Here is a 16,272-nt window from a genome sequence, read left to right on the forward strand (position 1 = left end):
TTACCTCATCTGTCTTGTCTCTCTAAAGCCATGTGTCCATCACCCTCAGTTCCCATTGAAACGGATGGAAGTGGTAAATTTGCTAAGCGGCATCTGTTTTAAGGTAAGGAACACAGTTGCCTGTGTTTTCCTGTGCACAAGTGGATGTCAGTCTGAATCTTTTTCTTCCTGACAGACTACCCTGGTTACAGAGCAGGGAAGGAATAGGGTGTATTGCAGGTCCACATTGCTCAAACTCCTGGTCGTCCAATAACTCTAAAAATGTATTTAGAATCTCAAGGTGCCTTGTTCTGGTGGCCAAGGCAGAATGGGCTCTTTATTTAGCTCTTGTTGAGAGAGTACCCAGAATAGCTTTCTGCCTGACACTTCCTGAACCACAATTATGTGTTGGAAAGTGATATCCATGAAATGTGTAATCATGTATTTACAGATGATTGGTTCTTTGGTCCCTGTTAACCTTAACTGGCAAATGCATCAAATATATAATGCTGTGACATGTAGAATATGCTATCATAAAAATTCAAGTTTGTAATAAAATAAAGAACAATGAGATACCTAACGTAAGCCCCAAATCCTTTCTTCCCTGTATAAATCCTAGTGCCATTACAAAGAAGGGGAAAATTGCTGGGACAGGAAACGTTTCTGGAACCCTCCTTCAGGCTGTGGAAAAATGGAAGCATTTAGAACAATGTTCAATCATATTCAATACCTTAAACTGTCAATCATGTACTTAATCAATCTCCTGTTCAGTAGAGTGTGTGTGTATGTCTCTCAACATATATAATGGGATGTGATGTGGAGGAGAATCCACTTTTCTAATTCTCCTACCTACATTTGTTACCTGTCCCTGTTTTGGGGAAACTGTCCCTAAAAGAAGGATGATTTTGAATTTAAGGCCTTGGAGTGGTACTCAAGAGAGCGGGTTCAATTTCTGGATGTGCCACGGACTCTTTGCATGATGTTGGACAAGTGATGTACTCTCTCTTTCTATCTCAGGACCCCAGCTATAAAAAAGGAGTAGTAATACTTCCTTACCTCAAAGTATTGTGGGGATACATTAATTAATGCTAGTGAGATAGTTGGCTGCTTTGTTGATGCACCTAGATAGGAGTCCATTTGAGCTAAGTTTGCAGAACCACTCAAGTGACTTTCAAATTATTTCATGTTGTCATGACGTTACATCCTGATGAGATGAAGCAATGTGCTGATACCACAGTACAAGCATCATAATAGTGTGATGCAGAGAATTTGTGTTGGAGGGGAAACTGTTAAAAGTGGCAGCCCTGGTAACCCAGGATAAGAGAGAGCTTGAAAAATACAAGATTTTAAGTATTGTTACACAAACTTAGGCTGTTACTGTATTGCCTACTTTGCTATAGAACAACTTGTAATATGGGAAGATACAGTTCATATACCAAAACTGGAACTCTGTCTTGTTAACCATCACTACGGCACCCCTAAACATGACTGGTGAAGAGAGATTTGTCAGGGTTTAGTTGGGCCATAAAACTGCTAATGGCACCTTCATGTCAGGACGACTGCACTGACATTTGTCGTCTTCAGTATAAAGCATAAATTTAAGGAAACTGCTAATATGTTTTGCTAAACTCATGTGTAAAGAACTTATATGAGGGCATGGAAGGCAATTATTCTGTGGGCTAGACCTTTTCCTGTTCACAATTCGGTCAAAGAACATTCATCAGCTTTCACAAGCTCAGGAAATATAAGACAGCTTTATGGATAAAATTGTCAGACTGTCAGAGAAGTCGAATCCAAAGGAGATTTGGGGAAATCAAGGTTGGGAAGAGTTCTGAAGAGAAAGGACAGACTGCCCTGGGGTGGTAAGGAACAGCAAGAGACATTACTCTCAGTCTTTCTGCAATAACATTAAATTTAGCTTCCCAAGCATTTCAGTGCTTGTGTATTCATCCTAAACCTCCTTTTTGTTCAGATTACAATACTCTGGACCACTTACTGATTCTCTGCTGACTTGCCCATTGTATTTCTTACCTTTCTCTCCCTTTTGGAATAATGGTTCCTTATCTGTACTTTGTGCTGAGCCCCCGCCTAGTATTATGCTCGCTATCGATATAATGTAAGTAGTTAGGCTTTGAGTGTATGGATAGGAAAGCTTTGCTTGTGCTTTACAGGTAGGGTGGCTCTTTTAAACCATAAACTGAGACTGAGAAAAGCTTAGGCACTTGCGGCCAAGTTCATCGATAAATTTGTAGTCCACCAAATGGATTTTGCGCTTGGATTTTTCATATTCATACAGTTTAGGCAAGGAGCTGAACGTATTTACATACAAGTTCTTGTACAGGCATTTCATTTAGCTTAGATTTATGGAAATTCAGAACCCCCAAGTTCCACTTTGAGTTTTCGATTTGACTGTCTACGCAAAACTCAGTTTAGACTGTTGTCATATGTCGCACTATTTACATCAACATATGAAACAGCAACTGTGCATAGTATTGATACAAAACCATGCATTTACCCAAGTTTTCTTGAAACCGGGCCTCAGTTGTTTAACCTCAGCGGATGTTCTGACAAACCTTGCTTGAGTTTCTAGTTTATAATGGAACCCAACAGCAGGCAAATTTCCCGTGGATTTCTGTTTGTGTTGCAAATATTTCACAGATCTCTAATTTCAGTTTCTTCTTTGAGGCTATCTTGCTGTTTTTTAGTATGTGTACACCACACTCCTTCCACCCCCTCCCTCCCCCCGTTGCATACATTTAATGGAACCCAAGTCATACAGTATTGCCGAAAAGAGAGCGGAAAGTCGGTGTGCATTAAATGACAGAGAAGCGTAATGCAGCGCAATCGTTCAGAATGAATACAAATCTGAATCACACATTGTGACAGCAGACTGGAGACCTGGTATTCCTGTCATTAGAGCTACGGCATTCATGCTACCATGCTTCTGAATGTGCTAGTATTTACTTATTATCTATAGTAACTCTGTATTTAGTGGGTTTAGCTTTGCTGTGGGTATTTACACGTTTCACATTCAAAGTGTCAAACTTGAAAGAAAAATGCATGCTTTTTAAAAACAAAATCTGAAAACTAATCTATCCCATTTTGCAGCTCCTGTATAATTTTGCATTAGAAATCTTGTGTCTGTGTTACTGTAATTCTTTCTTTTGGCTCATTCTTGACTGCACCTGCTGTGCTACAGTGTTCCATAGGAATTCTCTTGACAACAACAGAAAGTTGGGACCTACCTTGTATGTTCAACAGAACTGCAAGTGTTTCCTTCTTGGCTATACCTGAAATGTTCATCAGCCAGCAAACAGCTGAGCTATTTCGGGGGAGGGTTCTTAAAGTACTTTAGGATCATTTGGATGCAAGCTGCTTATATATTGAAGATTTTCTTATTAGAGTATTATTTTTGCAAATGACTTATCTGTTTAAAATAATTTTGTGCCAAGGAGTCAGGAAACATTATATCTGATTCACAGTTTGATGCCAGGATTATCTAACCACAAGTGTTTTGTATGGTAGGTTCCCTCATTTTAGGATGGTTAAACTGTATGGGCCCACTTGCTCATTGTATATTTTATTACCACTTTGAATATTTCTTATATACATTCTGTATAGATTTTGTCATTTGTACAATCTGCTAAATAGATTTAGGTCCTCAACCTGTTAAAATATGCTTAATTTTATGCACTGTGAGTAAATTGCCTTAAGTTAAACATGTCTGCAGATACAAGGCCTTCTTGCCAATGAGGGCCTGAATCTGTGAGGTGCTTAGCATTCTCCTTTAGTGAAATATAAGCACACCATGCACCTTACAGGATCTACCCCTTATTTGTTTATTACATGAACAAATACTCTCTGATGGTCTCAAAAATAATCACAAACACTGATTCCCTTTTAAAATCCAAAGTGCTATGCATCACACAGCATTGTACATTTTTAATGTGAATTTTTTTACCATAGTTGGGGGTGGGTTGGGGCTCTATTTATTTAAGAAGCCATTGTGGTCTATCAGTTTATCAGCATCCGATAGAGCTGTTACTGTCTATCCACTTATTGGTTCGCAAACTTAATTTTCTGAGTAGTCTTGGCCACGGCAGGCCATGTTAATGGTGCCTGCACTGACCCATGGCTTTGCTTTTCCAGTTCATCCAGTCAGTAATCTGCCAACCAAGAGCCCAATCATGCAAATATTTCCTGCTAGGTTTAGCTCTTACTCCAGAATCTGAATCCCACTGAGTTCAATGAGACAGCTTGTGATACTGCAGAATCGCATATGCCAGAAGCAAGTTTGTACAGGAATGGACCCTAGGAACCCCCTCTTAAGTCCCAGAACGCTAGCCTGTTGTAGCACTGAAAGAGCTGTTGCACTTCACTGTGTTGAGTGTCCGTGTTTGAATAGTTGTGTATTTACAGGTTTACTTCAATGTTACACATTTTAAAAAACTTTCTAATTTTGTATTTACATGACAGCCCAAAACAGCACCGAAAAGGACATTTGGATCCATTACGAATGATCAGGTAAATACGGCAGGGAGTTCTTTCAACAAAAATACTGATTTGTAATTACAGGAACCTCTCAATGTAATGCATGACTCCAGTGAAGTGAATGGTCTTATATTGTAAGGAAGTAGAGTTTAAGCTGAAAATCTGGGCTGATACTATTGCTTAAGTGCATATCACTGTGCTGTTCTTTTGAGAGAGAGAGAGTGTCTCATGGTCTGACCCAGGAGCTCCTTAATGCTAATCCTGGCTCTGGAAAGAGAAGCTTCTTTTGCCTTGAATAGATGGGAGTTACAGTGCTTAGCATGTCTTAAAATGAAATAATTTAACTCTTCCTTTGTTACCCACATCAAAAAATTGGGACAATACTTCCCAGTTTTAAGAGTACTGTTTGTAAAGCACTTTGAAGGTGAACAATACTTTATATGTGCTAACTTTCTATTAGATTTATATTATGAGCTAAATTCGGTTACCTTTGCTGCTGTTGACCAGCACCAACACCAGGAATAATCCCACTGATGCAGTGGGACAGCTCTGTGAATAAGGGTGTCAGAATCTGGCCCTATGGGTGAAATCCTGACCTCTTGAAGTCAGTGCCAATGTTCCCATTAGCTTCAGTGGAGCCAGAATTTCATCCTCTGTGTTTGTTTGAGAGTTAAAGCTGATAGCTCAGTCTGGATTATCATTCTTAACTCTAAATTTCTTTACTCGTGGAGGAGTCGGTCAGAGCCTTATAGTTCCTTTTGTTGTTGAATGTTTCATCATTTTTCAAAGACTGTTTAAAGTGAGAGAGCTTTCCATCCTCACGATAGGTGTGTTAAAGTGTGTATTTAATGGAACAGTCCCTATTCTTATTCATTTCAACAATATGTACCATTAGGTTTGCTTGAATTGGTCTGTTTAAAAAAAAAATTGCATTAATTGTCATTTTGACTGGCTTTACTGCCACTTATGTATTTTGCCCAATTTTATATATGCCTTTGACCCTAGGCATCCTAAGCTTGGCTTTGTGTGTATTTATATTTTTTGTGAGTAATAAAGTTATCATTGTAATTACAAAAGACATCTACTATAGCTGTGCATGAGTTGTGTCAGCATAGTGACCCTTAGGATATTTACAAATGTATAAGAAAACACTATTCTCCCTATGGAAAAGTCCTATACCATTTAAGAGGAATGAAACTACTTTGGTTTTATATATATTACTTTTAAAAAACTATGAAATTTATAGACTGACATCCTTTCTGTAGCTTTAAAAACAAAACAAAACAACCACCTAAAGAATTCTATAGCAGGCACATAACTCTCTAAAATTTTCTATAGGATGTTTCTAAGGAATTCTGCCAGAAGGGCAGACTCATTAGGTATATGTGATTAGGCCATACCCTAACTATTCACTGCTGTCACTTTGGCAATAAAAGGGATGTAAGGAAAAGATGAGCGTAAGAGTCTACACCCCATATGGAAAGATCTGATCCTGTGGGGTTTAGTGGAGAACAATAACTTGTCTTTACCATTTTAAAATTAATCTATGAGGGTATGGCTACACAGCTGCTGGGGTCAACAGATACAGATGCAGTGGCAGGGCCCGTGCCAGTGCACTAAAAATAGCTGTGTAGACATTGCTTTTATGTTCGGGCTCGGACTCTAACGTTCTGAAGCTGGAACTTCCACATTGTTATTTTCAGCACACCAGCACGAGACCTACTAGCAAAAGTCTGGCAACCAGGGCTGTGAGACTTGCTCCTGGCAGCTGTGTAGACATACCCTAATATAACAGGAATGTAATTTTCTATGTGTTGCTGTAGATCAGTTTAAAAATTACATAGAAGAGCTAGTTCTCTATTATATTTGGTATTTTTTTAGAGTAATTTCTATAAAACTCTGTATTTAATTAATCCCTATTACATTCTATATGGTAGCAATTTTGCATAAAACATTTCGTTAAAATGCTGATATTTTCAGCAAAAATTCTAATTTGTGTTGGATTTTTTGCTGTTTCCCTAGCAGTTTACTGCTAGTGACAGGGAACTGAAGTTATATGTTTAAGCCAAAATTAGATGCTATAATGAAAAATGTGTCTCTTGTCATATGTGATAGTTAAAGAAAAGCTAAATTGGGTATGTAGTTTCATGAATTAAATGTCTGTATATAGTGTTTGTTGTAGTTGCAGGAGCTAATGACAGAATAATCAATGCACATCTGTCAGCTTGTGTGCAAATAAAGAACTGAAGGAAAGCTGACTTTTTTCCCCCCACTCTTGCTAGGCTTTTCTGGAAATCAGTGTTGAAAGAGCAATTTATTTAATTCAGCATTTTTGCAACAAATAAGAGCCTTAGTCCAAATTAAACAACTGCTAGCAAGGTTGCCTGCAGTAATCCACTCATGATAATCCTATCACTGAGGGAGAAGATTCACTTGTCTTTAATAAAGAGAAGGTCTGTCATGGGGTCACTGCTTTAGAAATTAACCCGTTTGGTTCATAGGATATAGAATATACATATTGATTCGGACACGATTAGCAGGGTTGGTATCTTCACTCACCTTCCAGTGAAAAAGCAAGATCTACATTTGTTTTCATAACTTTTAAGATCTGTTTTCCAACCAGAGCTGATGTTTCATTTTTACATCTGGTTAACGTTAGTTTAATTTACAACTAACAGTTGTCTTTGTAAATTTTATTGGCGGAATCTAGAGCCATGGAGAGATGATCTTTTAGCAATTTGTGTATAAATTAAAATGAATAAATAAAATGATAGCAGGCCCAATTCTGCCACCCTTACTCATGCTTACTAGGTGCTTGCTAAGTGAGTAAACTCAGGGCCGGCTCCAGGCACCAGCCCACCAAGCTTGTGCTTGGGGCAGCACCTGGAGAGGGGCGGCGCGGTGCAGTGCTCTGGCTCTGGCCGCCGGGGAGAGCGGAGCCCCGGCCGGGCACTCCGCCCTCCTCCCAGGGCTCCGGCTGCCCTCCCCCCCCCGGCGCCCTCCCCCCCCGGCCACCGGGGAGAGCGGAACCCCGGCCGGGCACTCTGCCCTCCTCCCAGGGCCCCGGCTGCCCTCCCCCCCCGGCTGCTGGGGAGAGCGGAGTCCCGGCCGGGGCTCGCCGCCGGGGGGAGTGGAGCCCCGACTGGGGCTCGCCACCCTCCCCCCCGGCGCTCTGGCCGCCGGGGAGAGCAGAGCCCCGGCCGGGCACTCCGCCCTCCTCCCAGGGCTCTGGCCGCCCTCCCCCCGCGGCGCCCTCCCCCCGGCCGCCGGGGAGAGCGGAGCCCCAGCTGGGGCTCACCGCCCTCCCCCTGGGGCTCCGGCCGCCCTCCCCTGCCGTGCTGGTGGGGGGAGGGGGGAATGGCCGGAGGCTTTTTTGCCTGGGGTGGCAAAAAAGCCAGAGCCGGCCCTGAGTAGACTCATTAAAGCCAATGAAAATACTCATGCAGTAAGTTACTACTCAGTGTGAATAAGGGTGGTAGAACCAGTCCCATCATGACTATAGCAAGAGCTAGGTCAGCAGCCCGATTTCTGACTTTAAACATGACAGGCATAATGAGAGTTTAACGTTCTTAAAAACAAATACATACATACATAAAATCCTAACTGTTCCCTGCCCCCCATCCTATCAGAGCCTCACTGAGCCCCCATTTTCACCCATGTTACACACCAATCTTCATTGCCTGCATTATGGCCCCATCCTTCTGGGGAGATAAGGTTGTCAGGATTCCCTTTGGAATCTGTCAACACCATTCTTCATCAGTCAGAGAGATTGCTATTGATCATTGCTAATCACTTCCTTCTCCTTGGGGGATGTTTATGCTCCCTTTGCAAGAGTCCCAGCATCTGTTGGCCCAGAGAGATATCAGCAGTGGGAACCAGACTCCAGTCTCCCACCTGCAGGACAGCACATTACTTTTAGACCACTCTGTCCATCCCATAGTTTGAGGAAAAGCTGTGTTTTCACACATAAATTTGTTAGTCTCTAAGGTGCCACAAGTACTCCTGTTCTTCTTTTTGCGGATACAGACTAACACGGCTGTTACTCTGAAACTTGTGTTTTCACAGTGTCTGCACATATAAATGCATTACTTGCTGTAAGAAGGGCATAAAGTGTTCAACAAACCCTATTACAGGATCTTATTACTCAAAGTGTAAATGTAATAGTCCAGTGATTATTATTCATAAGAAAAAACATCTTATTTTCACACTTGGAATGTATTTTTCACTGCAAATATGAAATACATAGTGATGAAAAGGGGAATAATTCTTCCTGATTTTCATGTATTTCTAATAACCTAACATGTCTCAGTTGTGACTGTGCCACTTGAATCGTAAATTATGTGGTAATCCCCTTTTCAATATGGTGTAGTTTTTCTTTTCTCTACACGGTACAGATTGTACCCTTGTCTTGCTCTGCTGAACTGGGGATTAAGTCCCCTTATCCTTTTGCTTGTCCTCCCCAAATCTCGGGTACAGGCTTGTTGTGGGGCACACCCTTAGCTCTGTGGATACTGCCCTTATGTGAGCATGGGGTCTGATGTAAGTTGAGCCTTGGCATCTCTTCCCTCTCCCTCTCCCCCCCCCCGCCGCCCCGCTAGGTGTAAAATAGGAAGTAAGCCATATGTTTTCAGGAGTTGCAGTAATTTGAGCTGGAGCTGTAAAAGGAACATTGATGCTCTGAAACACCATTCCTGCTCAGGCCTGCTACTAGGGAGGCACAGGTACACACAGCTCTGTGCTAAAGGCTAAAGGCTTAATCTAGCAGTATAAATACACCTATAAAGGTATTTTCATGGGATCCCCTGTAAAGATGTGTATCTGTTTGTAATATATTTTCATAATAAAATTGTTCCCCTTTCTGTGTCTTCTAGGGTCAAAATGTATTTGGACTTGATATAATTGAAACACCTGAGGGAGACAAATGGCCCCAGTTGATTGTCCAGCAGATCCTGGACAGGGAGCAGAAAGACACATATGTGATGAAGATTAAAGTTGAAGATGGTGGAACACCTCCCAGATCCAGTACAGCTATCCTACAAGTAACAGTTACTGATGTGAATGACAATCGCCCAGTCTTTAAGGAAAATGACATTGAAGTTAGCATTCCAGAAAATGCTCCAGTGGGCACCTCAGTTTCTCAGCTCCATGCCACTGATGCTGATCTGGGCTCAAATGCACAGATCCACTTCTTTTTCAGCAATCAGATCTCCAGTCTGGCCAAAAGGCTCTTTGCCTTAGATAACACCACTGGCCTCATCACAATTAAGGAACCACTGGACAGGGAGGAGTCACCCGTACACAAGTTAACTGTTTTGGCAAGTGATGGCAGCTCAATTCCATCAAGAGCAACAGTGACAGTAAATATCACAGATATTAACGATAATGTCCCATCCATAGACACAAGATACATCATCAATCCAGTGAATGGGACTGTGCTCCTGTCTGAGAAAGCGCCGCTCAATACAAAAATTGCCCTGATTACAGTAATGGACAAGGATGCTGATCTGAATGGAAAAGTTACCTGCTTCACAGACCATGATGTCCCTTTTAGGTTAAAGCCAGTGTTTGATAATCAGTTTCTATTGGAGACTGCCACATTTCTAGACTATGAGGCTACGCGAGAATATGCTATTAAAATAGTGGCCTCTGATTCAGGGAAACCTCCCTTAAATCAGTCTGCAATGCTGCTGATCAAAATCAAAGATGAGAATGACAATGCCCCAGTTTTTACCCAGCCTGTCATAGGACTTTCCATTCCTGAGAACAATGCTCCTGGTACCCAGCTGACCAAGATCAGTGCCACAGATGCAGACAGTGGACGCAATGCTGAGATCAGTTATATGCTGGGTTCAGATGCACCCCCCATTTTCAACCTGGATCGCCGCACAGGAGTTCTGACAGCAGTGAGAAAGCTGGACAGGGAAAAGCAGGACAGGTACTCCTTCACTGTACTGGCTAAGGATAATGGGATGCCACCATTGCAGACCAATGCTACTGTGACACTATCAGTTCTGGACCAGAATGACAACAGCCCTGCTTTTACCCACAATGAATATAATTTCTATGTGCCAGAAAACCTGCCCATGTATGGCACAGTGGGGCTCATCACAGTTACTGACGCTGACTCTGGAGAGAATGCTGCAGTTACTCTCTCTATATTAAATGGCAGAGAGAATTTCATTATCGATCCACTTACTGGTGTAATAAGACCCAATATTACATTTGATAGAGAGCAACAAGGTTCTTACACTTTCCAGGTGAAGGCTGTCGATGGAGGAAGAGTGCAACGCTCTTCCACTGCCAAAGTGACCATAAATGTAGTTGACGTGAATGACAACAGACCGGTTTTTGTCATCCCTTCATCCAACTACTCCTATGACTTAATTCCCACAGCCACCAATCCAGGATCCGTGGTGACCAAAGTCTTTGCAGTTGACAATGATACAGGGATGAATGCAGAGCTCCGCTACAGCATTATAGGTGGGAACTCAAGAGGTTTGTTTACAATCGATCAGTTAACAGGCAACATTACTTTGAAAGAGAAGGTAATCACAGCAGATCATGGCTTACACAGGCTAGTGATAAAAGTCAATGATTTAGGACAGCCAGAGTCTCTCTATACCATAGCACTGGTGCATTTATTTGTGAATGAGACCATCACCAATGGTTCATACGTGCAGGAGCTGGTGCGCAGAAATATGGAAACACCAGTGGGCCAGAATGTTGGGGATGGTGAGATAACCCCACAGACCAATGACTATGTCAAAATCATCATTGCTATAATTGCAGGCACCATGACAGTCATCCTGGTCATTTTTGTCACTGCTCTGGTACGATGCCGCCAGACACCCCGGCACAAGGTTGTCCAAAAAAGCAAGCAGAGTGGGGAATGGGTCTCCCCAAACCAGGAGAACCGACAGATCAAGAAGAAGAAGAAGAAAAAGAAGCGCTCTCCTAAAAGCCTCCTTCTCAACTTTGTGACAATTGAAGAATCTAAGCCCGATGATCCAGCCCATGAGCATATAAATGGCACTTTAGACATTCCTGTAGAGCTTGAAGAACAGACTATGGGAAAATATAACTGGGCCACCACACCAACCACATTTAAGCCTGACAGCCCAGATTTAGCAAAGCATTACAAGTCTGCCTCTCCACAGCCCACCTTTCAAATTAAACCCGAGACTCCTGTACCCCCTAAGAAGCACCATGTCATTCAGGAACTGCCTCTGGATAACACCTTTGTGGTGGGTTGTGACTCGCTCTCCAAGTGCTCCTCAAGCAGCTCGGACCCTTATAGCGTCTCCGAATGCAGCTGTCAAGGTGGCTTCAAGACCCCAGGCCCCATCCACACCAGACAGGTAATACAAAGTTTCTAGCTGCTCATTCTCTTTCTCTGTCTGTATGTCTAAGCACTGCAGAATAACTTTGTCTATAAAGATTAAAAGCCTGAAAGTTCATGCTTGGCTGAGACATTGAAATGTAAACAGTTTGTGATTCATCAATGTTAAAAGGAGAAAATTAGAATAAAGTGACTCTTGGCTGTGGGAAAATTTAGTACTGAATGATTATATTAGGGGATATTCCTGTCTGTAGATGGCAGTATGGTACTTCCTGCATTAACATAGTATTTAGCTGTGCAGCTCTGTAAAACAAAGAGGGGTTCGTAGCACTGTCCTCGCTGGTATTGTATGCTCAGGAATCTAAGTAATCTAGGCCAGGTGGAAAGCAATAAAGCTTTGCAGCATCTGATAAGTGGTTCTTAATGCTAATGGAGTCTAGAATTGGAGCCTTCATTTGGACAGAGCTTGTACCTCAAGGTTTCTCAAAAGCAGGCAAGATTTTTTTTTCTACTGAGAGATTGAGTGCCATTTTCAGACTAGAAACATACCCTACCATGCAGGCTACTAAAAGCCAGCTGACTGACATAATCAACAATATAAAGCAGTAATGAAGCCAGTGGGAAAATTTAGAAGCATCACAAGCATTGCCCTCACTTTGTCACCTTCATGCCCAAGTACAGATCATAGAGACATTAGCTGCGGTACAGTTCAGAGCAGCAGTCATATGAATGAATTAAAAAGCCCTCAGATTAACAAGGAGGACAAAAATATAATGATAATTAAACACCCTGTTGCTTTATAAGACACTAATGAAAGGCTTATTAAAGCAATGGGAATCACATCAGAATTGAATCCAGATTCTGGAAAGCTGCATTAATGCATTTGTGATAAGGGTTTGTTATTTATCTGAGTTTTTTCTCCATCAGTAGCCTATCCTCAGTACAAAGAAAACTCCCATGCTTTTATTTGAGTTAGTCATGAGGTATCTATGCAGTAAAAGAAGTTAATAAAATATTTGTGGTGATAAGATGGGATTCACTTCAATTATTTCTGTACAGGAACAGATCCTCAGCTAGGGTACATCTGTGTAGGCTTTAGTGGTGCTTTGACGATTTACCCTAGCTGAGGATCAGGTCCATAGGTTAGACTTACTTTTCGGTAGGCAATTTTGTTAACGGTATGGTGAAAATAAAGGGGGCCTGAAGAAATGTTCTCATTCAAACTGCATATCTACAGCATACAAAGATTGCCACTGCTTTTTCTTTTACTTTCTTTTTATTTTTAACACCAGTCTGTGAGGTAGACAAAATCCCTGCTCTGTACAAAGCATTATCTTTTGCTGAGCGACATTAACAGAAAATGGAATAGAAAAGGATTTCTTCATATTTCTAAGACAACAGAGACAATGGTGGGGGGGTTAATATCTTGTTAAAGATTTGAATGTCTTCTGTGAAAGCTATTTGAGTGAATTAATTTTGAATTTAAATTAGGCAATAGAAGACGTGTGTGTGATTTTACTTTGGAACTTGAAGGTTGTTTTCTCAGCACCTGTTGGGGCCTGATCCAGAGCCCACTGAAATCAATGGGAGTTTTTCTATTAAATTCAGGCCCCCTTGCCAGGTTAAATCCTGGGAGCTGGGGAATGCTGGTCAATCAACACCGCTTCCCACCAGCTTTGCCTCAGGCCCTGTGAGCTGAAAGCATCCACCATTACCTGCTCAAGGGCCTTGCATTCTGTCACCTTCCCCCCAGCAGACACAGCTAGGCCTGTGGCAACCTCTGGAACCATCCAACCATTTGCCCAAGAGGGCTGTTAGAAAAGAATGGAAGGCAATTCCTTTGGCAGGGATGGGGGCAGGGAAATGTAGGTATTCTCTTTCACTGTGCTTCTAGCCTGTGTGGACTGATGTCCGAGCACTGCTTCCCCCCGATGAGGCAGAAAAGCACATTGCCTCTGGAGTATTCCTCACCCCTGAAATTATTTCGAGGCAATTCTGTGAATATTAATATAATGAGACATTAGCAGAAGATGGGATTATGGTATTGATTTTGTTTAAATCTGCAGTCCTCCTCCTTTAGACTTAATTTTGTTTGTGTCCTGTCAATGAACACCGAACTGGGAAAACTTTAACAACACATCGTACAAAGTCTTGTACATTCACTTGCAAATAGCATTTCCTTTAAACGTTGAAATTAATACTCATTACTTAAGCAAAATATGAACGATTTTGTTAATGAACCTATATAAGTATTGAAACAAGAAAGGACTTAACTCGACTGGCCTTTGTGTTGGATTTTATTACGTAAAGGGAATCATATTTTTAAGAAAAGTAAAGAGAACCAAATTAACTGTTGGTCTGCAGTTCTAATAGATAGTTTTAAACTGTCAGATTTGGTCCTAATAATGAAAGACTCTGTCTCTTATATACGGAATGGCCTCATTTCCATTTAAGAATGTGAATTGGATACAAGTGAGTGACTCAAGACAGGATAATTTGAAGTTTTCAGTTAGTTCTATTAGCCAGTGGAGAGACTAAAAAAAAACTAAAAAAAAAACTTTAAAAAAATTAAAGAAAAGCTTCTTATAGCACCACAGTACTTTAGTTGTCATGCTATTTACCCTTTTTCCAACCTCAGAGTTGAATGGCATGTTTGAGATTAATGCAACTGTTGCTTCATGCATTCACTGACTTTGCAGAAAGCGGTAGGCAGAGCTGAGTCCTGTTACATTAAAAACTCAAATGCTCTAGTGTTTAAAAATAAAGAATAAATGTTTCCAAATTGTGAACAAATGTGCTTTATCCCGGCACAGTAGTTATTGCAATGCATCAGTTTACAAACGAAAAGTTCTCTGAAGCATGACTAGAAAAGGAACAAGATTATTTATTCAGTTTTTCCTCCCAAATTTCAGGTTGCTGGGATAAATGGGTCTCTAATCAGAATTGTCTCTGGTTTTGTTTCTGCAAAACCAAGATATCACTCAGTTATTATGAAACAAATTTAGTTTGACCATCCTCATTTGATACAGAATTGAACTATCACTGAAAACATGTATATGGACCCACCAAAGCTTTAAAATTTGGCTCCTGGCCCATCTGTGCAAATAAAACCTGGTTTGGGTTTTGCAAAGCTAAAAAATGGTCCTTGATTCTGTGTTACTGCTTGGATTGGTCTAACTCAGTGCTCTTTACTATTTTTGAAGTGGGGGCCACTTTGGCAAAAAACCTTCAATGTGAGAGCCACATCAATCCGACACAGACAGTTGAACACACACCCGCCACAGACCGTTGAACACTCTGAGTTCTTTGTTGGTTGGTATGGTAATATTGCCGTTATTGGTAATATTGCTTGGGATGCAGAAGGGGGGTACAGGGTGCTGGCTCTTGGAGGGGGCTCAGGGCTCGGGCAGGGGCTTGGGGTGTAGGAGGGGGTGAGGGGTGCAAGCTCTGGGAGGGAGTTTGGGTGCAGGAGGGGACTCCAGGCTGGGGCAGAGTGTTTGGATACAGGAGGGGATATGGGCTGCAGCTCCAGGAGGTGGTATGGATTGCTGGCTCTGGAAGGGGGCTCCGGGCTGGGGCTTGGGGTGCAGGAGTGGCTATTGGGGGCTGGCTCTGGGAGGGGCTATGGGCTGGGGCAGGGACTTGGAGTGTAGGAGAGGGCATTGGGGCTGGCTTCAGGAGGCTGCAGGTTGGGTAGTGGAAGAGCTATTTAGAACCTGCCCATTGAAGGGGACGGCACTTCGGGCAGCCCCACGCCGCTCCTGGAAGGGGCCAACGCACCCCTTCAGCCCCTGGGAGGGGCACATGGTTCTGCATGCTGCCCCTCTCTGCAGGCACTGCCCCTGCAACTCCCATTGGCCACAGTTCCTTGTTCCCGACCAATGGGAGCTGCGGGGGTGGTGCTTGCAGGCAGGAGCAGTGTGCGGAGACCTCTGCTCCCCCGCCCTCCTGGAGCCGTGGGGGCATGCTGGCCACTTCCGGGAGTGGCATGGGGCCAGGGCAGGCAGGGAGCCTGTCTTAGCTGTAGCCCCACTGCTGCTGGAGAGTGCAATCAACAGAGAGCCGCACTTAAGGTCCATGGGAGCTGCCACTGGCTCGCAGGCCTTAAATTGAAGAACACTGGTCTAACTGATCTATAACACGATGGAAAATCCTTGTAGTATTTGTTCTGATGAGATGTGCTGAATATATGTATATTTAGAGGGGAAAACACAGAAGAGAATGTTTGAATGTTTTTCATTAAAAAGCTGAGACACCTTGAGTGGCCAAAAGGAAAAGGAAATAAATAACATAACCAGCCCAAAGCTGCTACTGCTGAAGGAATCAGAGAGCTCAAGAGCAGCCAAAGGGCAATTACACCATGAACCACCAAAAGGGAAGGGAATGAGGATGTTACTGGAGAGGTTGAGAATGGCTGAAGAAGGAAAAGCATAATATATATGTAATACCTCTTATGTGTGTCT

At 42.4% G+C, this 16,272-nt stretch overlaps 1 protein-coding gene across 4 annotated transcripts in view; it reads left to right on the forward strand.

The window, feature by feature from the left end:
• Window positions 1-16,272, forward strand: part of PCDH11X (protocadherin 11 X-linked) — a 1,037,556-nt gene that overhangs the window by 150,266 nt on the left and 871,018 nt on the right. For all 4 annotated transcript variants that reach the window (XR_008446158.1, XM_054039435.1, XM_054039436.1 and 1 more), the window contains exons 3-4: window positions 4,456-4,503; window positions 9,342-11,828. Coding sequence is in view for 3 of the 4 variants with exons in the window: in XM_054039435.1 (XP_053895410.1) it covers window positions 4,456-4,503; window positions 9,342-11,828 (2,535 nt within the window). In the remaining variant the exon portion in view is untranslated. The remainder of the gene's footprint in view (window positions 1-4,455; window positions 4,504-9,341; window positions 11,829-16,272) is intronic.

The sequence above is a fragment of the Malaclemys terrapin genome, chromosome 9, assembly GCF_027887155.1.
Source record: "Malaclemys terrapin pileata isolate rMalTer1 chromosome 9, rMalTer1.hap1, whole genome shotgun sequence".
Taxonomy (NCBI): domain Eukaryota; kingdom Metazoa; phylum Chordata; order Testudines; family Emydidae; genus Malaclemys; species Malaclemys terrapin.